The 23923-nt window shown below is 44.3% G+C and overlaps 2 protein-coding genes across 3 annotated transcripts in view; one reads left to right on the forward strand and one right to left on the reverse strand.

Moving 5' to 3' along the window:
* JAM3 (junctional adhesion molecule 3) overlaps positions 1-4940 on the forward strand; it is a 122060-nt gene extending 117120 nt beyond the window's left edge. Inside the window, exons 8-11 of the mRNA XM_042907106.1 lie at positions 414-513; positions 2263-2392; positions 2490-2544; positions 2833-4940. Coding sequence (XP_042763040.1) covers positions 414-513; positions 2263-2392; positions 2490-2544; positions 2833-2868 — 321 coding nt within the window. The 3' untranslated portion in view covers positions 2869-4940. The remainder of the gene's footprint in view (positions 1-413; positions 514-2262; positions 2393-2489; positions 2545-2832) is intronic.
* Positions 4941-6368: 1428 nt separating this feature from the next.
* Positions 6369-23923, reverse strand: part of NCAPD3 (non-SMC condensin II complex subunit D3) — a 65302-nt gene continuing 47747 nt past the window's right edge. For both annotated transcript variants that reach the window (XM_042906095.1, XM_042906094.1), the window contains exons 26-36: positions 19415-19552; positions 19011-19144; positions 18562-18761; positions 16234-16344; positions 14220-14357; positions 13095-13261; positions 12737-12876; positions 11255-11332; positions 7175-7249; positions 7037-7097; positions 6369-6946 (exon numbers count right to left, since the gene is read on the reverse strand). In XM_042906095.1, the coding sequence (XP_042762029.1) occupies positions 6838-6946; positions 7037-7097; positions 7175-7249; positions 11255-11332; positions 12737-12876; positions 13095-13261; positions 14220-14357; positions 16234-16344; positions 18562-18761; positions 19011-19144; positions 19415-19552 (1351 nt within the window). In that variant the 3' untranslated portion in view covers positions 6369-6837. The remainder of the gene's footprint in view (positions 6947-7036; positions 7098-7174; positions 7250-11254; positions 11333-12736; positions 12877-13094; positions 13262-14219; positions 14358-16233; positions 16345-18561; positions 18762-19010; positions 19145-19414; positions 19553-23923) is intronic.

Here is a 23923-nt window from a genome sequence, read left to right on the forward strand (position 1 = left end):
ATCTCCTGATCTGTGGTGTATCTAATGTAGCCACAAGCAGGTTATACTAGGATCCTCTGTATTTGTATTGCCCAAGTGTTGCCTGAGAAACAGTCATTATCAGAGAGTCCCTTTCCCTGAATAAAAGTAAAGCTCACATTGCATTCTGAATGTTATTAGGCTTTGATGTCTCCAGAAACCTAATGGGATCTCATTGTTCAGGAGCTCTTGGGCAAGACTTGGGAAAAAATTATCGGGGAAGAACCTGGACACTGACCAGGAAACCAAAAGGAAACTAAGAGCAAATAGACATTTTACTATGTTCTGAACTTAGCAGCTTGGTGGGGGAGAAGCATGGCAGTATCTTCTCTTCTGTCTCCAGAGGTGCACCCTGTTGATTAGTCTCGTGTTTTACTTGTGATTTCCGGAAACAGGTTTTCAGTGCTGTTCACAAGGAAGACTCTGGGCAGTATTACTGCATTGCTTCCAATGATGCAGGCTCAGCCAGATGTGAGGAGCAGATGATGGAAGTCTGTGAGTTATTTTTTGAAAATATTTCATCTGAAGACTGGCAAGTGGATAGAACATTTTTAATTTAATATTAGGCCATCAGTTTAGACAACTATTGTGCCATAGGTCAGCTTTCTTCTGGAGATGACTGGATTCACCAAAACCCATTAGGGGACATTGAAAGGAAAGATGAGAGAGTTCTGAGTAACAGCTAAATGACTAAGAAGTGGGTACTTGCAATATGTTTATCTCCTCAAAATAGACCTTCAGGAGTCTTCTGGTGTTGGGAACGTAGCTAATCATGTCACTTTTCAAATAAACTCCATTTCTTTGGTTATTGATAGGATTATCAAAACATAACATTGTGTAAGGTCTCCAGCAGTTTATCCAGTTATAACCATTTTGTTATAAGCTGAAACCCAGAGTTTTAGCCCCAGTAACTTTACCCTATTCTGTGATGATGCTGTCTCTAGGGTACTGGTTCTGAAGGGGTGGTGTTGGGGGCAGGATGGGGCACACCTCCTTCCTTCCTGGGTATAACTGACCCCAGAGCAGTGTTTTCCAGACTTGCCTGATCATGAGAATCATTTGAGTGCACTTGCACATACAGATTCCAAGGCCTCACCCCAGGCATATGGACTCAGTCCCCAGGGGAGTGTCTGTGGAAATGTCTGTGTGTAAAACATTCCAGGTGATTCTTGTCATCTGTCAAATTTGGGAAACTGCTCCAGGGCAGGAGGAAGATTCCTGGGCTTTGCCCCAAACCTATTGAATCTCTAGTGATAGAGGTTGGGAATTGGATGTTTTAAAGTCAGAATTTCAATTTTTAAATGCACACTCACATTTGAAATCACTGCACTGAGATAAAGGAGAATTTTAACAACTTCCAAGTTGTTTTCCATTATGTTTTCCATTGCATTTTTATTTGCATGAAGGAAACACCCCCAGTGCCCCAGCTGACAGGGACTGAGTATCTTTGCCCTGTATATAGAAATGGGAAGAGGAGGGGATCAAGGGGTTTCCTCTAAGAGGGCTTATAGATATGAGGCCAGGCAGCTGCTGGTGAAAGGTCACGTTCCTGCCTCATATTTTTACCTTTAAGTACTGTGTGAAACTAGTTCTCTTCCTCCAAATAATCCACAGCAAAGGGAATCCCTGGAAATTAGGAACTTTTTCTTCTTTGAGATTCCTGGCACCTTATTCTGTCTTTATAGTGAAACCATTTCCTCCATTAATAATATTTTCAGGGATTTAACCAGAGGATTTTTTTTTTAATTTTTAAAAAAATTTTTACATTTATTTATTTTTTAGAGACAGAGCACAAGCAGGAGGGGCAGAGAAAGAGGGAGACACACAAAGCAGGCTCCAGGCTCTGAGCTGTCAGCACAGAGCCCAATGCGGGGCTTGAACCCACAAACCATGAGATCATGGCCTGAGCCAAAGTCGGACGCTTAACCGACTGAGCCACCCAGGCACCCCAAGGATTTTAAAGCCTTTTTTACAACGCTAAGCCCCTTTTAATACAGGATTAAGTATAATAGCATTTCAACTGTGGAGGTCTCAGTAGTTTTACAAGTGAGATCAGGAGTATGGGGTCCTATTTGTTAATGGGCTAGAAAGAGTTTTAAGTGCTCTCACTCTGCTGGCTGGGGTGGGCATGAGGGGGCAGGGCGGCGATGTGGAAGGATAAAGGAGGGAGGCACAGCGGGGTCAGGGGCTTTTATAAGACCAGATAGTGTGTATTCTCTCTTCCCTCCATCCATCTTTCTCCAGATGACCTGAACATTGGTGGCATTATTGGGGGGATCCTGGTGGTGCTTGCTGTATTGGCCCTGATAACAGTAGGCATCTGCTGTGCATACAGACGGGGTTACTTCATCAATAATAAGCAGAATGGTGAAAGGTGAGCCTGTCTTCTGTCTTAAGTGACAAAACCAAAGTTTAAGTTGGCATCCTATGAAAAATCAGTAGTCACTGAAGTCCTTTCTCTCGTATTTCAGTTACAAGAGTCCGGGGAAGTCAGATGGAGTTAACTATGTCAGGACAGAGGAAGAGGTAAGGAAAGGACTTTCAGAACCTAGAAAGGGGGGTCTTCAAGCAGGAAAATGACATTCCTTCTTGGAAACTCTCCCTATATAATATTTTATACACTCTGCCATCATAGTTCTCAGGCTCTAGTAGATGTTACATTTGAAGAATGGTTTCATTTGATTTGTTTTGCCTTAAGTTTCTTCTTCAGGAAAACCGTGATTAGACCTGACTTCCTCTGTTCTTCTTCCTGTCCTCCTCGGGCCCCTTGGTTGGTAGAGGATAGCCTTGTCTAACCCTGTGCTGGCCTTGCAGGGCGACTTCAGACACAAGTCATCATTTGTGATCTGAGATCTGACGGTGTGGCTGAGGGAGCACACGCAAATACCTCCACCAGAAACTCCTATCAAGAACAGCCCGGGGCCAAGTGCACTTGGACAGAGCTACACACTTGCGCAAAAGCTTTTTATTTGGCCAAAGTTGACTGCTACTCCTTTCTTACTTTTTAACAAGCCACATAAATAAAAGAAGTTTCCTCCAGCTGGGCCCAGTCATCATAAGGAAAAAAATTCTATTTCACTGAGGCTGATTCCCAGTCTATTTCTGGCCTTGTTCCCACCTGAGTGTTAGGGTCACTGTGAGGCTCTTGCTCACAGAAGCTGGGCTGGGCACCATGGGCCTCTGAAGGCAGTGTATTTGCCACTCACTGACATCAGCTAGGGTGAGCCCCATGAGAGGGGCCGCAGGGCAGCCACATAGCACCAGTACTGCAGGACTTGAGAGCATGACCCACCGTGAAACCTTGCAGCTGGAGTTTGAACCAGTCAGTCCAGAAAAGTGGCATTTTATGCAATGACCTTGTTTCATAGTGGCCCACAGTCAGCACTGTACTCATTGTTCTTAAAGGTTCTATTGATCAGTATTTTAGTGTCCATCCTGGAAAATCTCTTTGGAATTTTATTAAAACAGCTCAGATCAGGAAGATATATTGTTTGTTGGAAGAAGGGATCTTCTCACCTGTAGGAACCCTGCTTGCCCTTTGGGGGGTGGGGTGGATGTGTGGGATGTTCAGTATTTAAAGAAAACCTTCATTTTAGGTGAAATCTGAAATGGTACTAAAATCATGTTCTGCTTTTCTATGGGTATTTTATAAAATTTTACATTCTAAATTTTTGCTAAAGATGTATTTTGGTTATTGAAAAGAAAATTTCTATTTAAACTGTAAATATGTTGTCAGTACAGTGTTAAATAACCTATTTTTTTAAAAATTTCAACTTAAGGTAGGAGTTCCAAACTACTAGTGTTAAATTGGAAGATATCAATGATTAAAGAGTATTTTGACCCAAGAAATCCTCTCAAGGAGGCTTATTGGAACATTCCTTTTTTCCACATAAGTATCAGCATTTTTCACAAGAGAACTTAATGTTGGCTATACATCAGATCATTGTTACTTAGAAAACCTTAAAAGAAAAAATTCCAGTTGAATAATGTTAGTATCTGTTTGCATCTCTCCTAAAGACATAAGGAGCTCTAAGGTTAGCTTTGAATGGCCTCTTCACTCAAACTACCTGTGCCCAAAGACCACCCAGAACTGCTTAGACATACATGTGAAATGTCAGCCAATCCCTGGACTTGAGTCTTGTGCCCCACTCTAAATACTGGCTACTAACATGAAGGCTGGCCAGCATGCGCACTGCCATCTTTAATGCTCAGACAGTGGCTCTATGTTAGCTTTACTGTGTTGGACAGTTCTAAGGTGTACACTTCAGGAAGGGTAGGTGTCCTCCATGTGTCATCCCAACCTTTGGGTCCCCTGTGACAGAGCTCTATTTGGTTGTGGATGGCTCATGAAAACAAAGCAGCGGCTGCTGTTTGGTTTTAAAATTCATTTTACTTATTTGTGTAGTTCCTAAGACTGTCCAGGGCCAAAGGCAGTTCTGAAATCAACTACAATAATGTTTCTTAAGAAAATGAATTCCACTATTGCTCTTTGCCATGAAGAAAGCACAGACACCGCAGGTTGCGTCTTGCTTCACAATAAACCATTATGTGGCGGCAGAGAGGCCAGCCTTTTGAAGCCGGTTGGGTAGTGCAGCCAGGGCAGAAAGCCTGATGGTGAGAAAAGTGAAATGCCTGAATCAAGGCCATTTTCTGATTTTGATTTTAAAGTCTTTTTCTACCCAAGCCACTGCAGCTCACTGTGTGTGGGACATTAGAAACATCGTTATAAAGCCTTTGTTCTTCAAGAGCAGATGTTCTTCGCCTCAGATATGTTGCTGTGTTAAACTCACAATGTGAAGAGGTTTGAAGAAGGAGCTGCTCAGAGGAGCACCCCCCAGTTCCACTGTGTGCTTAAAGGATGGTTTTTGTGTGGAAAGATGTAGTCATCTTGGTATTAAACTTCAGTGTCTTAATTTTTTCTACTTTGGGTTTTTTTTTTTTTTTTTTAATTGAATACTTGAGACTTATGTTGACTTTTCTTTTGTAAGTTATGTGAATACTTTACCATGGGGTGTTTGGCAGAAGCGGTGGGCAACTCTTCATAATTGCTTAATGGTACCCATCTTCTTTTCCATTTGGGTCTTGAATGCTTAGACTTAAGACTGTCCCTTCATCTTCACCCCTATTTGGTGGAAAGGGATAGTGTCCCCGTTCTCTGGGAAGCAACACTTTGACTGCCATCTTGGTTGTCATAGTGATAGGGCAGCCTTATCGTCTCCCTTCTTATGACCCTAAAACCTCCTATCCTAGTGCCATGTGAACTGGGTCTGACAGAAGCGAATATGGAGTCTGGGAAGTAGTTGCCTAACGTAAAAATGTAAGCCGAAAAGGAACATTCATGTGTTTTTAAAATGTGAATGCGACTGAAAACTCGAAGCCTCTACAAGGCTGTTGTGGCCTTTGGTGTGGCTGTTGCTGTACATAGAGACTTGTACTAACACACCTAGAAGTTGGTATTTGTTAAACCTCATTTATAAAAGCTTTAAAAAAAAACCCAAAAAACCCTGCCTCATTATTTCTCTTTCTTATATGCTCTTACCTTGGGTTTACCTCTTTTTCCTAGCATTTTGTTAGGCAAATACATTTAAGATGGTATATAGTCCCAGGTTTAAAGAGAGACTGCCATCAAGTACCGTCTACCTGATCTGGAGATAAGTCTTTACTCAAGAACACTGCTCTGTGATTTCCTCTGCCAATGACAACGTCCATGTGTGTCACTGTTCATATATGGGAGAGCTGAGGGGTAGAGCACAATGACATTCTACCTTTCAGATCCAATTACCACATTTATTTAAAAAAATAGCAACACAGTAACCCTGCACTTTTGCTTCTGTAGTCCTGGGATTAAAAAGTGAACTGACTGAATTTCTTCCCGGTCACTCTTGGACAAAACATGAATGGACATGTTTTAAGGTTACCCAATGGCATCAGAAGAAGACGCCAAAGCCATTCTCCCTCGTGGGAGCAGTCTTTGTGGAGCTTAAGACAAGCCAGCATTAGTGCACGCAGGTCAGGACCCAAGGGGGGACTTTCACGAGCAGGCCTACATTCACACACTAAGAAGGATGTGTGCTGTTAGGAGGCAGACAAAGGGACAGGAACTGAACATTACTGACAAAGGCTTTTTTTTTCCCCCTACAAGGAAAGTTGGGTTTTATTCTTTTTTTTTTTTTTTTTTTTTTTAAACAGACATTTATTTCTCACAGTTCTCCAGGCTGGGAGGGTTTTATTATTAAACATTTCATGTAAATTAAAATGACTACCAGTAAAAACCCTGTGCTAAAAATAGAAATATTCTTTTGAACATAGAAGGCTGTATTTGTTTAACCTTTATTATTCCATTTTACAAAGCTGTACACTTTAAAAACTTCTAATTTATAAATAAGAATAAAAAAATAATTACAGTCAAACTTTCATCATTAGATACAGGAAACTATGTAGGGAATTCCAAACAGATAACAGAGGCCTGATTTATATAATAGAAAACTCATCTGTTGTGTTCCTTAAGGACCAGAATACAGTTTACCAGAATGAACTTGATACTTTCAAATGGAGTAAAGTTAGAATATTTTAAATAGCTAAGACATTTCTCTAATATTTTACAACTTTTTTCATATTTCATATATTCATAAAGAGAAATGTAAAAGGTTGGTCAGCCCACACAGGTGAACAGTTATGGGCTGGAATCACAGGAACGTCTCTGGTATCGCACACTAAAAGCTGCCCTCTCCCTGGGGGTGAGGGGAGCAGACTCTGCACAGACAAGACACACCATGTCCTTAGAGCTCTTGCCTCCCAGACACTCCCAAACACATGGTTTCAGTTGGCTGTTTTCAGTGGGGTCTTTCGGAGTGACCTCCTGCTGGGGGCCGGGTTATCTTTATTTCTGGCTGGGGACTTCACGTTCCACTGCTGAGGCTGCGGGGCCCTAGGGAAAGGAAAGAGACAATTACTCTGGAACTAAAGATAAAACACTGACAAAAACATTTACCTCAAAAGGAACTCTTGGTAAACTTACGGTTTATCAGGAAGTGATAAACATAAAATGTCATTTCCTTGACACTGGGTTTCAATTTTCTCTGAAAGGGAGTCAGACACAAATTCAGATTTCCTACTCTCAAAAACAGCTAATATATCTGACAAGAAGGGAACTTGCCTTTGATTGAAGAAGGCGTCCGTGGTGTGACTATGTAGCTGACTCCTGCTCCAAATGTGACATCATTGATGGTCCCTGGATAAAGGGGAAAAGCAGCACCATTAATGAAAAGCCAGTAGGAAATATACATAAAGTCACCGGAGCAAAGCCCTGGAGCTTCTGCTACAGTCTTACTCTTATTTGCATCAGGCCCCAAGTGCTGTCAAATCTAAATCCAGGGGCCATATAAGGCCTCAATTAGACTTTTTGCAGGATGAGACTTCGTCTTCCTGATATTCTTCCCATCTGTGGTCCCCTGGCTCTCTCCTCCTTGGACCACTCCCTCCTCAGACAGCTTTGCTGACCCCTGTGTACCCACTGTTCACGGCCTCTGGCTCCTCGCCCACCCCATGTCTCCTGTTACTGCCAACACACCAGTAACTTCACCCAGCTCTGACCTCCCTCCGGAGTCCTGCGTTTCCTACTCCCACACTACACTCCCTGAAGACACTTAGCCAACTCATTACCCCTGCTCCTCAGCACACCTTCTGAATCTCTTTCCTATTGATGGTCTGTCCAAGCTGGGAATGCCAGGTGGGAAAGCTAGTAACAGGTCACGTCCACCTTCCTCCTATCTCCTCTTCCACTCCAACTTAGCACAGTGGTCTCCACCATGGCCTCCCCTTCCTCCAGTTCCCCCCCTGGGAGGCAGGGAGCAGAGTGTGGGAACAGACTTGAATCAGACTTGATCGGAATTCTGGCTCTGGGTCTTACTAGCTGTGTGAAATTACTCTAAAAACCTCAAGTTTCTTTATCTCCAAAATGGGATACAGATGTACCTGCCTCAGGGTTGTCGGGATGAAATGAGATTATTTATGTTAAGTTCTTAACACAGTACTTGGCACAAGGTCAGTGCTGAAGAAAGGCTAACAATTATGTAATTTATTAGCAGTTATCCCCTATGTCACTAAAGTTTAAAGATCTGGTGAGGTGGCTGCTCTGCTTATGCATCCTGATGGCTCAGTGTTCTAGAGGAGGCCTCAAATCTAGCCTCTGTGTAAGCTGGACATAACAACCTCTGTGTGAGTCAGCCCCAAGCCACCCTTACCAACCCACTTGCTATATTCCCACACTGTGGGCCACCGTGTCCGATTATCACTGTTCTCTTCCTGGCTCCGGTCTGCACGTGCAGTCCCTGCTGCCTGGAACTCATCCTGCTGACAATGCCAGTCACTTGAGACCTGGGTGGTGACACCTCTCCCAGGGACTTGCTCCCTCCTCTGTGTCCTGTACCATCACACTTGTCGGGGATACACAGCACAGGCTCAACAGCTGGCTGGCCGTTGGCTATCCTGTCAGAGGCTGCGTACCTCCCACAAAACCAATTGCGACATAAGCTTTCTCCCCCTACACTGTAACCTTCTTAGAACACCAATTAGATCTTTCTAGTCTGTTTTAAAGTCTACCAGTGCATGTGCAGTGCTATGTGTCTGTGAACTACTTAAGCTATGTTAACTGATAAGAGATCTATATTTTCATCATGGTGCCACTCAGCTCAGTTGTGCTCATTCCTGTTTCTGGGAGGCCTCTTCTCGTGCTGCGGTTCAAACTCCCTTTCCTTATGTGCACATTCTGTTTCCAGTTTGGAAACCTGAGCACATCCAGGCAATAGGCAGCGGTTTGGTGGCCCTCAGATTCCCTGTATACATCATGAGCGCTTAGAATCAAAGGCAGGAGCATCTTTGCTGCCCGAGTGACAGCAGTAAGAGGGACTTGCTGAACCCTGAATAGATTTCCACTTAAGATCTAGCTCTGAAAATGACTCATTTCCATTTAGCAAAGCAACTTTGCTCATGCTGAACACCATTTTTCCTCCTGCTTCCGTAGAGTGGAGGCCACTTCCTGAGAGTAACCCCACCTAAGAGTTGTCAACAGAATTTGTATTTATAAACCACAGAACAGACAGAACTGAGTGTTTTTACATGATCTAATAATTCCCAGGAAGGAGAACTAATGGGAGATCCTCCTCACGTATTCCTTCCTGGTTAAGAATAAGGATGGCCAGAAATTTTACATTCAAGAGACTAGATAAAGAAAAAGTGCTCTGTCGACCTGGGGACACCTGAGACGGCTCCATGCACACAAATCCAAGCAGATTTAATGCAACAAGCCAGGCTTTGCTGCTGAGGAGCTCAGGCTGCTAGGAAACCAACCAAGCACTGAAATGAGAGGCTCGTGGGGATGAGTGGAACTAAAACGAGAGGCACTCCCCATTTCTGGGGCATATGGTTCCTAATGCCAAAATAGAAGTACTCAGTGCCTCTGAACCAAGAACAAACAATATACAGAAAACTTGTCTGTTTCAAAGAGGTTGAATTTTTCACATATATAACATTATATCTGTTCCATAAACAGGACCCCCAAATTACTGCTTTTAATGACAAAAGCAGTCCTGATTCAGTTGTCATCAGAGGACGGGTGGGGTATGAGTTCTGCTGGTCCGTTCATCTCCTGTAAAAGGAGGACCTGGATGGAAGCTCTGTAACCCACTAACTAGTTAGATCACAGCACCTCAGGTCCTAGACCCTCCAGGCAAGTAGCCAGAACACATTATGTGCTCAATCAACTCAAACTGACTGAACGCCTGCTCCTGGGCTGCTCCATTACCAAAGAGAAGAACACATGTGCTCATCCAGCAGTCATGCCCCAAGAGCAGCAATGCCAGGGCAGAGAGGCTGTAGGACACAGGGACTGCAGGCAGGAAACCATCGCCATTCAACCTGGCACTTAACATCTCTCTCACTCCTACCATGTTGCAGGCACAGTGGCAGCCCAGTGAGTAAGCTGCACAGGACAGCTTGTATAACCATAAGGACAAATGAAGGAGGGCAGCTGTCCCCGAACAACAACGTGGGTGGGGGGGGCTGCCACCACCCTCTCCATAGTTGAAAATCCACGCATAATTTCTGACTCCCCCAAAACTTAACTACCAATAGCCTACTGTTGACCAGAGGGAAGCCTTACTGAGAGCATCAACAGAGGATTAACACATATTTTGTATGTTACACGTGTCACATACTGTACTCCTAATAAGGCACGCTGGAGAACAGAAAATGTTAACAGAATCACATGGAAGATACGTTTACTGCACTGCACTATAAACAATCTGCACGTACGTGGACCCGTGCAGCTTAAACCTGCATTGTCCAAGGGTCTGCTCTATGTAGAGGCAAGGTGAGCACTACTGAGGTGGTCAGAGCGCCGGCAGGGGGCATCTCATCTCACCTGTAGAGTCCAGGAGGCTTTTTGCTGGAGGGTGAGGCAGTGGCTACTGGGGAAGGGGAGGCTGAAGGTGAGGACATGCGCGTAAACACCCTCCTGTCAGGAAAGAGGGAGTGCGTGCAGGACCCAGACACCACTGCCAGGGCTGATGTGCAGAGGACAGAGGAGGTGGCAAGCGAGAAGGCATGAAGGGCACCGAGACACGCCTGGCAGGGCCTTGCATGCTGCACTAGACTGCGGACTATAAAGCAAGGCAGTGGGACAAAGTCCTCTCACTTCTACTTTGAAATAAAAGGAAATAACAAGATTAGGAAAACCACCCAACGGGGTAAGACAGGCTCTCCACATAGCTGGCAGTGGGTCCTCAACAGGCCACTGAACCCGAAGGCTTGGCTGGCTCCACAGCTGATCTCCGTGACATACACAGCGCCTGCCAGGGCCCACATGTGACTGCCACCCAGCAGGGCTGCCTGAGGCCGGCAGGAATATGCAAGAGGGGCACTGTCCAGGGAAGCTGTGCCTCAGCTTCCCTGTCTGTCAAATGAGGAACCTCACCAGGTGGTTGGGAGTTGCACTGAGTTCATATGTATAAAAGCATTTAGAAGAGCGCTTGACATTCAGCTAGTGCTCAGTCTATGGAGTTACTGCAATTATCATGAGACGCTGACAATGCACTACAATGTGGTTGACCATCAGGAGCACCCTTATCTAGTAAAAGATGTGTCTCACAACAGAAGGAGTCCTACTGCAGCTCCAGCAGACACACTGTGACCACAGGAGATACTCAGCAGGAGCTGGCTTATTCACGTGAGAACTTACTCTCAGGGGTGCTGATCGCTCGTTTCGTTACATGGTCAACAGCTCCGCTGGACTCCTGCTCCAAGCTGTAGGAAGTTGCTAGGATAAAACAGTAAAGTTTTATCTCTCCCAAAACACCCGAACACAATATCAAAGGGCAAAACAACCAAATCAGGAAAAATATTAGCAAAATATCTGATGAAGTTATTATCCCAAATAAGGTGTTCTTCTAATGAGGTAATTCAGAAAGATACCAAAAATGATAAACCTGAGAAACAATGTCCATCTCCACTAGGAAAATGAAACCATAACCAGTTTTGGTCTACAAAGCTCGGCAAAGAAGAGGGAAAATTGGAAAACCAGTGTTTCTAAGAAGCAAAAGGGACACTGGTGTACCTTTGCTCCCACCAATGTACAATGTGGAGTGAATGACAGAGGGCAGTCTGGGGCTTTAAAAATGTTCATGGCCTCTGAGTGCTGGGAATTAAATCCTAAAGATTACATATATACAAGGATGTTCACTGTGACATTACTTACTTCAAAAAATTGAAAAACACCTATATTTCCAAGAATAGGGTAATAGTAAATAGGTTCCAGTACTTCCGCAAGATAGAAAACTACAAAGCCACTGGGAGAAAAGATAGAAAGAAAAGTTCATGGAAAAATGTTCACTGTTGTTGTCAGTATGTGCAGAGAAGTGGATTACAAACCAGAAATGCACACTAAGATCATAACTTAAATTTTTTTTCTTAAGTTTATTGAGAGAGATGGAGACAGTGCAAGTGGGGGAAGGGCAGAGAGAGAGGGAGACACAGAATCTGAAGCAGGCTCCAGGCTCATCAATGTCAGCACAGAGCCCAACATGGGGCTCGAACTCATGAAACCATGAGATCATGACCTGAGCCAAAACCAAGAGTCAGATGCTTAACCGACTGAGCCACCCAGGTGCCCCTAAGATCACAATTTTATAAATAAGGCCAAAGGCATGTGTGTGTGAGGAATAAAAAGACTGGAAGAATTAACACCTTACTGCTACAGGTGAGTTTTCACTTCACTCTTTTCCAAATCTCTTATAAATATGCACTGTTTTATTACCTAGAATCCCAAATCCCCAAAGTTGTTTGTTTTAAAGATAAGAAAACAGAGGGGCGCCTGGTTGGCTCAGTAGGTTAGGCATCCAACTTCGGCTCAGGTCATGATCTCGCGGTTCATGGGTTCAAGCCCCGTGTTAGTCTCTGTGCTGACAACTCAGAGCCTGGAACGTGCTTTGGTTCTCTGTGTCTCCCTCTCTCTCTGCCCCTCCCCTACTTGCACTCTGTCTCTGTCTCAAAAATAAATAAACATTAAAAAAAATTTTTTTTGAAGATAAGAAAACAGAAATCATTTTGAAAGCAAAGAAAGGGAGACCTGTTCTGTCTTTTCATCTGTGTGTTCACTGTGTCTGCGATACAAAACCCCACACATCTACCAGCCCCTGGAGCCACCCTGGGACTTGGGACTTACCACGATGGCACATTTTGTCCAGGCTTTGAGAACTCAAAGGGAATGACAACCCTCCTGTACTCCGACTCCGGTGACTGCTGTTGGACTCCACAGCCTTCTTGACAGAATTCAGGATTGCGATGGTGCTCAGGGACATGCGCCTGCAGAGGAAAACAGGCCACAGGCATGCAGAGGAGGCTGAAAACACTGGAGTGACTGCCCTCTGCCTCTTGATTGTGCCCTCATCCACACCCATTTCAGATTTGAGTGCGAGGAGCCTGGAGGGTGTGGGTGAAAACGCCCAGTGGGGAAGATACAGATGCCACGGAGAAGGTGGTGTGAGGCAGGGGTCCCTGTTACTGACACACCGGCTCCATACCTGCCTTTGGGCATAAGTGTCTTCAACAGCCCTGTCTCTAGGGAAGAAGGTAGAGGCGGTGCCTGGCCAGCAATCGCCCTGGGTGTTGAGGGCTGGCTTGCAGCAGCGGGCACAGCAGCACCTTCTTGGCCAGCCAGAGCTGGCATTCCTTCGAAACTCGGAGCAACCTGTCAGGGAAGATAAAGAAAGACTATTTATCTACTGACACTTTTATTTATTTATTTTTAAATAGAAACTTTACATGCCCTGAGTAAGTCCATAAGTAATTTATTTTAAAACCATGTCAGCCATGGGCACACAGAACGTTCTCTCCAGAAACAGTCGTGGCAGATGTGGTGTTAAAGAGAAAAAAGATTAAGTTAGTTTGTCCTAATCATTTTTTAATGCAGCAGATATGTCTGGATTTCTCAGAGAAGTGAGCACACTATGTCTGAAAATGAACAGCAGCTCACCTAGAAATACCCCAAGTGACATTCTGTCCGAAACAGGGGCACACAGGAAGCAGGACCATAAGTGAATGGAGACACCTAGGGGGATCTGGTTAGCTGTGATCACTATAATCAGATTAAATAACTCGACTACCAGCTTGCTTTCTGGGTATTCACGTACTTCCCCCAAGTATTACTATGACTTTCCAGACAAGTTCATGTGATCTGGCCATGAGGGAAGGGAAGCCTCCCTGATCGAATGATCTGCATGGCACACGTGGCAAAGGAACACACAGCAGTCCCGAAGGTCTCACTCACACCAGCCTCAGCTTGTGTGTGGGTTTCTTTTTTTAATTTAAATTTTTTTTTTTTTCAACGTTTTTTATTTATTTTTGGGACAGAGAGAGACAGAGCATGAACGGGGGAGGGGCAGAGAGAGAGGGAGACACAGAATCGGAAACAGGCTCCAGGCTCCGAGCCATCAGCCCAGAGCCTGACGCGGGGCTCGAACTCACGGACTGCGAGATCGTGACCTGGCTGAAGTCGGACGCTTAACCGACTGCGCCACCCAGGCGCCCCTTGTGTGTGGGTTTCGAGAAGCACTGGGAAAGCTGGTGGCAGAGGGAAGACTGTGAAGGTGGGCCACCCCGCACCTGCTCTCTGTGCACCTGCCGGCCCTGTAAGCCGCCCCACTCACGTCTGCCAGTCTCGCCAGCTCCTGCTCCTGGGCTAGCTGTTCGTTGTACTTCTTCATGTCGTACTCGAGCTCCGACGCCAGCTGCTTGTCTAATGCAAAGAAGTCCTTGATTTCATCGCGGTAATCCTGCATCACCTCCTAAAACAGATCCCAGAGGCACACTTTAGTAAGTTTTCTTAAATAAATAAGCTCTCCAACCTGACCTGACAAATATTAACACGAACAGGAAGACATGTGTTGCTGAACTATTTCTAGTATATCAACCAACAAGTTAAGTAACATAATGGTGTTTTCCCAGGAAATGCCAACCATGCATGTATTTACCACACAAGCCAGTGAGCTCAACATGAGACATTAACTATTAGTTCTGATCTCTTACGGAGCTTCCTGCCTATCTGCCAATTAATAGGAAATTTCCCAGGTTCCTGATGAAGGACAAAGGACAAGGAATCACACAATCTTTGCCTAAAGCAGAACTTACAACAGAGGCACAGAACTGCCACCAATAAGCTACCGCCTTTCCATTCTTGAAGGCTGGGGTGGGGATGGTGACATATCTAGGTGGTTGGGCTTGGCTCTAAGTCAAGGATCTAGTTTAAAGGGTCTTGTAGTGTCAGGCCCCTTAGAAATTGAAGCAAGAGGTTATATGGGCAGGTAATACATGGCACGTCCTGGTGCAGACAGGGCCTCTGGAACACGTTACAGAAAGCAGCGCAGTGTAAAAGTTGCTCATCTATCTGTCCACACTAGCTTTCTGAGAGGACTGCAACTGTCTTTGTGTCTTTTGAAAATAGGACAGAAAACCTTTTATCATATGAACGTAAGAACATTCTCAGGTCTGAAAAGGGGCTTCCAGGGACCAGACCTCCTTGCTAAGAGAAAGAAACCACTTCACCTAACAGTGCTAGAGGGAGAAGCTTTATCGTAGCCCCAACTGCAAGGGAAGTCCCAACAAAGGGAAGGAACTCTATGAATGCTTCCAGCTGCCACCGAGAGGGTTGCCCAAATGAGACGAAAGAGTGGCCAGAGCTGCTTGCACAGAAGGCTGCCAATGCACACGTGCTACGCTGCTGGAGCTGGAGGAAGGCAGCTATGTGGCGATTCTCTGGGCATGTGCTCAGACAGGAGAAAGACTCATTGTTCGGACGCCTTTCAGCAGTTTATTGAGGGTCTAAACTCCTTTCTTTCTGAGCTTTAAAACAGGGCAATAAAAGTATAAGAATAACTGGAAGTTGTCATTTTTTCCCACACAATTATCCTATCTCTCCTACCTTAACTTTCTTTAAAGAGATTATTTGAAGAATTTACATTCAATTTGGTGGTAGCCAGTATTGGCAAAAAAAATTTTTAGCATTTTTTGGGGGGGAAGAAAATAGCATAGTGTAAACAGAGAAAGGAAAAAATGTTGCATTTATTTCTGATCGAAAAATTTTGCCAGAAAGGTCAGGGGCCTCATTTATATCTGCACGGCAAGTCCACTTATCTTGGGTGCTTAGACTGCAACCTTTGATGGCTTTGGATTCCACTGGTGATGGCAGCCCAGCCCCATCAGTGCTCCCCAAGACCCACTGCTATTTCCTGATGCAGAGGAAGTCTTAAAGGTAAACACCCCCAAATTAAACATGATGCCCAGTCACTTTATCCCTCACCAGAATGAACTAAGATGATACCTTTGTACCTTGACCCTAGCTGAGAAAGCTTTCAGAACTAAATCTCAAAACTGGCATCAAGGACACACATGCTCAGTACAGTGGGTCAGCCCTTCATAAACTCAATTGCATGAAAAAGGCAAGAACTGGCTTCTGTGGAACCTATGGTCAAACTCTCTCTCTTCTCCCCCACAGTCAAAGGGCTGTCTGGCTGGTCTAGTTCTAGAAAAATGTGAAGCTGGTTTTGTAGCAGTTTGAGCTCCTAAATTCACTGACCAACTGCACCATCATAACTGCTACAGATTCTGACTACTGAGCTGGAGACGGGAGACACCCCAACCACAAAGCACAAGGTCATCTTTTACCCTGAGATAGGTCATGAGTTCCCGCAAAGCTGGGATCTTATTTCTCTCTAGCACAGTCTTCAGGGAGATGATAATTGGAATAATATTTTCTATGAAATTCTTCTTCTGAACCTGTAGTAACACAAACAAAGGCATGTTTTAGGTGGATAAAGTTCTGAGACAAAGGCTTCTCCTTGACCTAGTTCTTTCTGTACAGCCAATCTAGGGTGCTACAGAAGCTTCTTATTTTTTTATTATGATACTGGAGATTGTAGAGGACCCAGCACCTTTGTCCTGGAGACTTTATAAGCATTACCTCAAAACACTCTGAAGGATTTGTGAAGGAGGATGAGGCTATTCTTACTTTCTAAACAAGAAGCGGGAATTAGAAAAATGTTGAATAACTTGACAACAAGCTCCAAACGTCCATACAAATCCATCTCAGATGCATTCCATTCCTCCACTCAGGAGGAATGAAAATGAGCTCAAATCTGGCTACCCAAAAGAGACATTTTTTTTTCCTGATGTGAAATGACAAATAGTTGAGAACGGCAAACATGAGTCAATTTGGTATCTCTCTCTTTTTGTGTGTGTCTAAACTTTGCACACATTTAGAAAAGGGTTATGTATTTATACAGTACCTGATTTGACCAAGGCTTCAAATTCTTTACCATGAATGGTCACTAGCCACAAATATTTTGTAATAAATCTCTTAGAATTAAAAATAATCATTATAACAGCCCTCATATGTGGTAAGATTTATCATTTTGAATCTGACAAGTATTCTTTTTCCTCTCATTTATACTCACTAGTATAGGTTCCTTCCTTGTAAATCACTATTTCTAAAAACGTCTTATCAGAGCTCCTGAAATAGAAGGGCAATTGGTAGAGAAATAAACACTTAAATATGAGTCTGAGCAGATGGTTAAGTATAGGGATAGTCTTAAACAGTGGTCTAAGTGAATTCAACTCAATAAATGTTATCAAATGTCTTCTCTGTACCAGACACAAAGCTAACCCCTGGGGATGTAGAAACGAAGCCAAGAATTCTTGCCTTCAAGCTGCTTCTAGACCAGACTGTGTGCTCTGATGTGTGGCATGGTGTGACAGCTGGCAGGATGGTGAGGGATTTATAGACAAGGGATGCCTAGAGAGGCAGAGGCTTCTTTTGAAAAGATGTAGGAGTTTGGTGGCAGGAAAGGAGGACAGGGAGGGAGAGGCCCTGCAGGCAGACAGACGGGCAGCACACAAAGACACAACGGCAGAAGCGACGCTTTCTACCCAAGGAACCAACAGTGACCTGGATGGGATGGTCAAGGAGGGGGGCGTAGAGACGGGAGGCGCAAGGGCGGAGGGACACCCAACAGCTCTGTGTGTCTTGAAAAAGAATCGGGATTTTACTCAGAAGATGATTGGAAGCCACCAAACGACTGACTAAAGGTAGCATTAGTGGGCTATAACTTAGATGTGATAAAATTTACCCATGTTAAGTGAACACTTTGATGAGTCTGACAACAGTACAGAGGTGACTAACCAACACTATCGTCCACATAACCACCTGTAATCTATCACCCTGAAGGTTCCCTGCTGCCTTTGCAGCCAATCTCCCTCCAAGTCTCTTTTAACCAGGAAGATAAAATGATCCAATTTGTCCTTAAGAAAGACTGCTGTGGCAGCAAAGTGGTACACAGCCTGGAACAGAAAGAAACTAGAGACATAAAGGGTGCCAGAAATGGCACCAGGTTAAGTGTGTGCAGAACTGGTTGGAATGGGGTAGAGAGATGGGTTTGTGAGATAAAATATATAGGATCTGCTGACACACTGAATGACATCAAAATCTATTTCTTTGAGGTCCAAAGTTTTCAGGGCTCAGGTGGGAAATAGAGCCTAGTAATTGAGGCCAGGTGTAAGAACTGGGGCCTTGTGACTATGGCAATTTAGCACTCCCTGAAATCAGTCTAATCCCAGTTTTCACACTCTGGCCAAAGGAAGCATGCACCTGGCATGCCAGACTTCAGGTTCCCTAATGGACAACTTGGTAGATAACATTCTCCTTCTCTACAGTAGAGACTGTGGGAAGAGAGACAAAGAGGAGGAAGAGATGAGTAACTCTGTTTTGCCACAGTAAGCCTGAAATGTCTGTGGCACATTCAGGCAGGCAAGTGGGATGTGTTCAGTCCATGAGAGAAGTTGGAGCTAGAAACACAGAGGCAGAAACATCATCACTGGGGTGCATCTTAAGGCCATGGGTGAGAATGAAATCTGGATCTGAGGTAGACCACCAGTAGTTAGGGGGCGGACAGAGAAGCATGGGCGTAAACAGGCCCATTTATGGAATAACAAACTCACCTGTGAGATGAGCCTCTTCTGAGCTTCCTGCATGACTGCATTGGCCAAGGCTGTGTCATCTTCTTCCATAAGCAGGTCCTTATCTGCTTTAGATCTCATAGCCAAAAGCTTGATCTCCTTTGAGCTGAGGACCTCAAATGTATCTGAGAGCAACTCACTGGCTTCCATGTCCAGCGGCAGGATGCCGTCAGCAAAGCATGCTGGAAAAGAGCACAAAAGATCAGCCCCTGAGAAAGAGTCCAGCCCCAGGGTGGGGGAAATGTATCCCACAGAGCTAGAAGGGCTCCTCTTGGCTTCAAGGTGGGGGTCTGCATTGGCACAGCTGATGTCAAAGAAAGCAAAAACGGGGTCCTCCCACAGTACGAGGGTCTCATTTGCTGCTGGTCTGCACTAGCCACACAGTATTTCATTTGGAAACATATACTTTATCCCAAACACACCAGGCCTACCCAAAATACTAAGGCAGATTTTAGAAGTGATATTGAATCGCTGTTCATCTGTGAAGTGCTCCAGAAGAAACTTGTAGATTTTCATTCGTTTCTGCTTGTTTGTCTTCCCCTTCAGTGAAAACAGCCGCTTCTCTCTATAGCAAAATGGGACAATTTTATCACACATCACGTGCGCAAGGGTACAAGGACATTATTTTCTACAGCATTCTGCAGCATCCTAAAAGCCGTCTACGCAAGGCTTACATAAGTGCACAGAGGAGATGACAGACAGTGCTTCCCAGAGGCACCTCCTTTAGGATGCTACTGTGAACTGCCTGGAGTCACTGGCCAAGAGAAGGAAGGCCACCACAAGGAATGCCGGGGCCGTGTCCGTTCACCCAGCCCTTCCCAAGAGCTTCACTAACCTCTCTGACTGGGGGAATTTGTTATACTTCTCATGCTTCTCATAGTTATTGAAGTGGAAGATACACTCAATGAAATGCTGGAAGAACATGACAGGATTCCTCTTCAGTAACAGGTGAGCCAGGCAAAACTCCCCAAAACTGCAAAGAAGGAGGAAACAGAAGAAAGAGACCTGTTTGCGGTTTGTAGACAGTATCTAAAATTACATAAGAATGCTGAGATGTGAATAAGAGAAAGGGATATGTAATCTATCCCAATACCCAGCTTCATTCAGATCAAAAGCAAGATACAAATTTAGCTTCTTTTGTCTGTCCTTGCTCAACAGCCTCCTTTTTGAATCCAAGGTCAGCATAAAGGCTTTTTCTACAAGGATTCCTTTCAAAATTCTAACAAGGTGTTATTATTCAGCTACACTTCAAATATGGGAGAACAACCAACTGCCCCCAAATTGCTCTTTTAAGCAAAACCCTGTGGTCCTCATGGCTGATGCAACAACAAACCACCACCAAAAAATGAATATTTGGCTTCCCCACCCCACTTTGAGGTTTGTTGCCCACAATAATGAGCAAAACCTGTTTTAGTAACTGGGACTTTTTCAAGAATTGGGATTAATTACAAGAGCCTCAGAGTTTGGGTCAGCACAGATAGCGAAGGGCTCTCACTGAGCTTTGGACTCATCAGCAAGCCCTGGGCACTCTCCTTTCTCCTGTGCCCCCAAATCTTGGAGAGGCATCCAACATGAGATACTGATGTCACCAGCACCGCACCCACCTGAAGAGCAAAACACTAACAGTTTCCAAAGTCAAATGGACATGGACAAAGGCAGGCTATCTAACTACAGGCCTCAGACAGTTTGTTTAGTAGGGGAGAGAGTTTGCCCAGGGAACAGTATGGGGTGGTGCAAGGCTGGCTCTGATCCATTCAGATTGTGCAGACGACTGTCTTAATTTCATTTCAGAGATAAATGCAATTTCAACCTGCACAGGGGCACCACTCAGCTCTCAAGGGTGGGTGGTAGTGACAAGGATGACCCAAAACAATTCTTGGCTTTGGAATGCATAGGACTTGCAGGAGATTCACCTTCCCCTAATGATCCTTCTGAGGCTAATATTAAAATCACTCTGTATTCAAAGCACACCATCAATTAAAACTTAAAGAAGGTAGTTCCAAAAACGATGTTGAAGTAAGCCTAGGTAAAAATTTCACTGTAAATAGCAGCACTTTATCTATTCATTCACCCAGGAAATAAGGGAGCAGCCTGACATTCTGAACCCAAAACAAGTACAACTCTGTATCATAAAGGGAATCTCCCAAGCAGAATTTCACTTAAGGCCAGCTAGAAGCACCTACTGATCTAGGAGCCATTTGTGACCACCATTAAGTAAACAAAAACTATTCCCTCCAAAACAACAAGATGTCACTTTCTGCAGTGTCTTATTACGGTTAACCTTCCATGGCACAGCAGTTCTTACAACTACCTGCGTTTTCTCCTCATATTTGAAGTCATTCACATGACAATAAGATCAAACAGAATCCAGGAACTCTTCTGCAAGAAGAAGGGCTGCTCTGAGCTTCAACTTACGGGCTTCAACTTGATGTCAAACATTCCTCTACTCGGAGTTCAGGTCAAGAATACATACTGGGAGAGGGAACTAACTGATGGGCAAGATACTGCAGTCTACTCCCTAGTGAATAACTGGCTTAACCAACTACACAGATATATCTAATAGTAACAAATTATGCAAAGGATTCACATGCTCAGGGCTGGAAGCAGAGTGAGAGGGCTCTGCATCATGAGAAGCCAGAAACCACAGTCAATGGGGTAACATCCAGCACTAATCCTGCTGCTGCATTTACTGGGGCTTAAAAGGGTACATTTCATCCCTGACTGGATCAAACTCACAGATCTTACTAGCTTGACAAACTGGGGAAGAGAGACAATTCTGCATTTTTTTGTTTGTTTGTTTGTCAGCTGTAAAGTTAAAAAAAATGAGCAGTCCAAGCAGTGCTTCCTGGAGCATTCCTTTAGAGTGGCAGAAGGCAGCACTCTTCAGGTACCTGGAACGGAAAGCTTCAACAGCCCCAAAGACACCGCACTAAGTTAAGATCTCAGCATCCTTTCCCACCACTTCTCATCCCTCAGGACAATTAAAAGAAACAGCATGTAATCACACCACCAATTCAGGGATACCCTGTAGACATTTTACACAGCATTAATTGTATTATATAGAAGACCAGCTAAATCTGGGTCATAATAATCTTGTAGAAAACAATTATTACTCTCTTAGTATGAATCCAAATCCAGATTTCAAACAGCCTTACTTCCACTTTCAGTATTAGTAGGAACATAAAAATCTGACTATTTTCAGATGTTTTCCCATGCCAAATGCTATTCTGAAGCAGCTATCTGTTCAATAAAGGCCACTGTTCATGGACTCCTATTCCTGATCTGGCCTACAACATGGTCTATCTCAGACCGACTTATGCCAGAATTCTCTTTGAAACCTGAGGTAAGTAATTTCCCACATCTATGTGCTCCTTGGCTACACCCCAAATCCAGGCCCCCTTGTTACCCAGTCCTCCTCATCTCTCTCACATCCCTATACTGTTCTGTTTCTTTTCTCCTCATCTCACTTCCCATGGCTCCTTTCCCTGGCCTTGAGTGCTTCCACAGTGTATACTGTACTTCCCAGGAGTCAGCTCTCTCCCCTCTCCACACTTCCCTTCTTCGCAAGTCAGGGCTGGCTTTCCTCTGGGGACACCATTTCCCACAGTCCTCTTAAGGGAAGGCCACTTGCTGCTTCTCCCAAATGCCAGAGTCGAGGAAGGAGGACCATATTCCCACACCCACTACCCCCGCCCCCCTGTCATAATATTTTCATTCATTCATTTATGAAATGTTCATTGAGGGTCCACTTAGTCTCAGGCTCTCTTTTAGGTGCTAGGGATACCGCAGTCAACAAAACAAAATCTTGGCCCCTCCCGGATGCTTATATTCTAGCAGGTAGAGAGATGTTATACATACAAATATGCTGCCACAAGTGCTCTGAAGAAAAGGCTATTTGAAGAAGGTATAGGAAAGAGGGAATGGTGGGTTGGCTTCCTCCACCTGGTCCATGTAATAATACCTTTTCTACAGAGCCTTCTCTACAGAGGCTCTGGCTATCTATTTGCCCCCCAACTGCTTGGTAACCACTTCCTACTTTTAGTTTTTTCCATTCCAGATCCCAGCATCACTGCTATGGTCTGAATATTGTGTCCCCCACCCCTGCCCCATTCCTATGTTGGAAACCTAGACCCTAAGGAAATGGTCTTAGGATGCTGGGCCTTTGGGGTTAGTGAATGAGATTAATGTCCTTATAAAATAAGCCCCAGAAAGATCTCTCATCCCTTCTACCATGTGAAGATACAAACAGAAGCTAGCTATCTGGAGGAGGACCTTCACCAGACCCCAACCGTGCTGGCGCCCTGGTCTCAGACTTCTAGCCTCCAAAAGGTGAGAAAGAAATTTTTGTTGTTATAAGCTACTAGGTCTGTGGTATTTTGTTGTAACTATCTGAATTGACCAAGACAATCTCTCAGAGCATCTTCAATGTCTACAGATGGGCTCATTTAACCCCTAACTTTCTGTTTTTCTGATTACATCGGCTCTAGTGACCCTTACGTCTATGCTCTGGGAACCTACTCTGCAGCCCCATCCAGAACATGTCACTACACCTGGAACACCCACTTCTGAAGTCAGCTAATCTACCTCATGATCACATACACATATCCTTCCAGCTTTCTGACCTCATCCCCATTCCTCTTGTTCCACAGCTTCACTAAGCCCTCTAGGTACTCACTTCCTCTCCTCCAAACCAAACAATCTCTGTCTTTACTTCCTTTTCTATCTCAATGGCCGTTATCTTAGTCATTCTCTTACCCTGAATCTCTCTGGCCGTCTTTTGCACTTCTGCAGCATTTGCCCAGTTAACCTCAAAACAACCAGCCTGTAACCTTTCAATCTGTGAATGCTGTACCACAAGGACACCACCTTGCAGGCGGAGGGGAAAGTACATCAATACAGTTTTGCAGCCTCCAAATTGTGGGTGTGTATGACCAATTAAAAATGTCATGCGAATTTGCTCATGCCAGAATCTTCAGGAAATCCTCCTGGGCCAGAAATAAATGCAACAGGCTCTGTCACTAGTCTCTTTGGAAGATCTGTATTAGTAGATACATATGGAAAAACTAATGTGTTTGATGTAAGCAGACTGGCCTGACCTAAAACTAGGGAAAGAGACTAATTTAAATTATAGTTAACAAAGGTAGTCATCAGCTTATCAAAGCTGAAAATCAGGACCCACATTTGAACAACTGTTTAAACACACCCACAATACAGGGATAAAATAGACTTAAAAAAGAAGTATCAAAATACTGTAAGAGGCACTGATAATTTTACTATGGTGTAATTACCTATCCGGTTTTCTAATTTCTTTCTGATTCATACTCTGATCGCCTATACAACAGGT

Source organism: Panthera leo, chromosome D1 (genome assembly GCF_018350215.1).
Source record: "Panthera leo isolate Ple1 chromosome D1, P.leo_Ple1_pat1.1, whole genome shotgun sequence".
Taxonomy (NCBI): Eukaryota; Metazoa; Chordata; class Mammalia; order Carnivora; family Felidae; genus Panthera; species Panthera leo.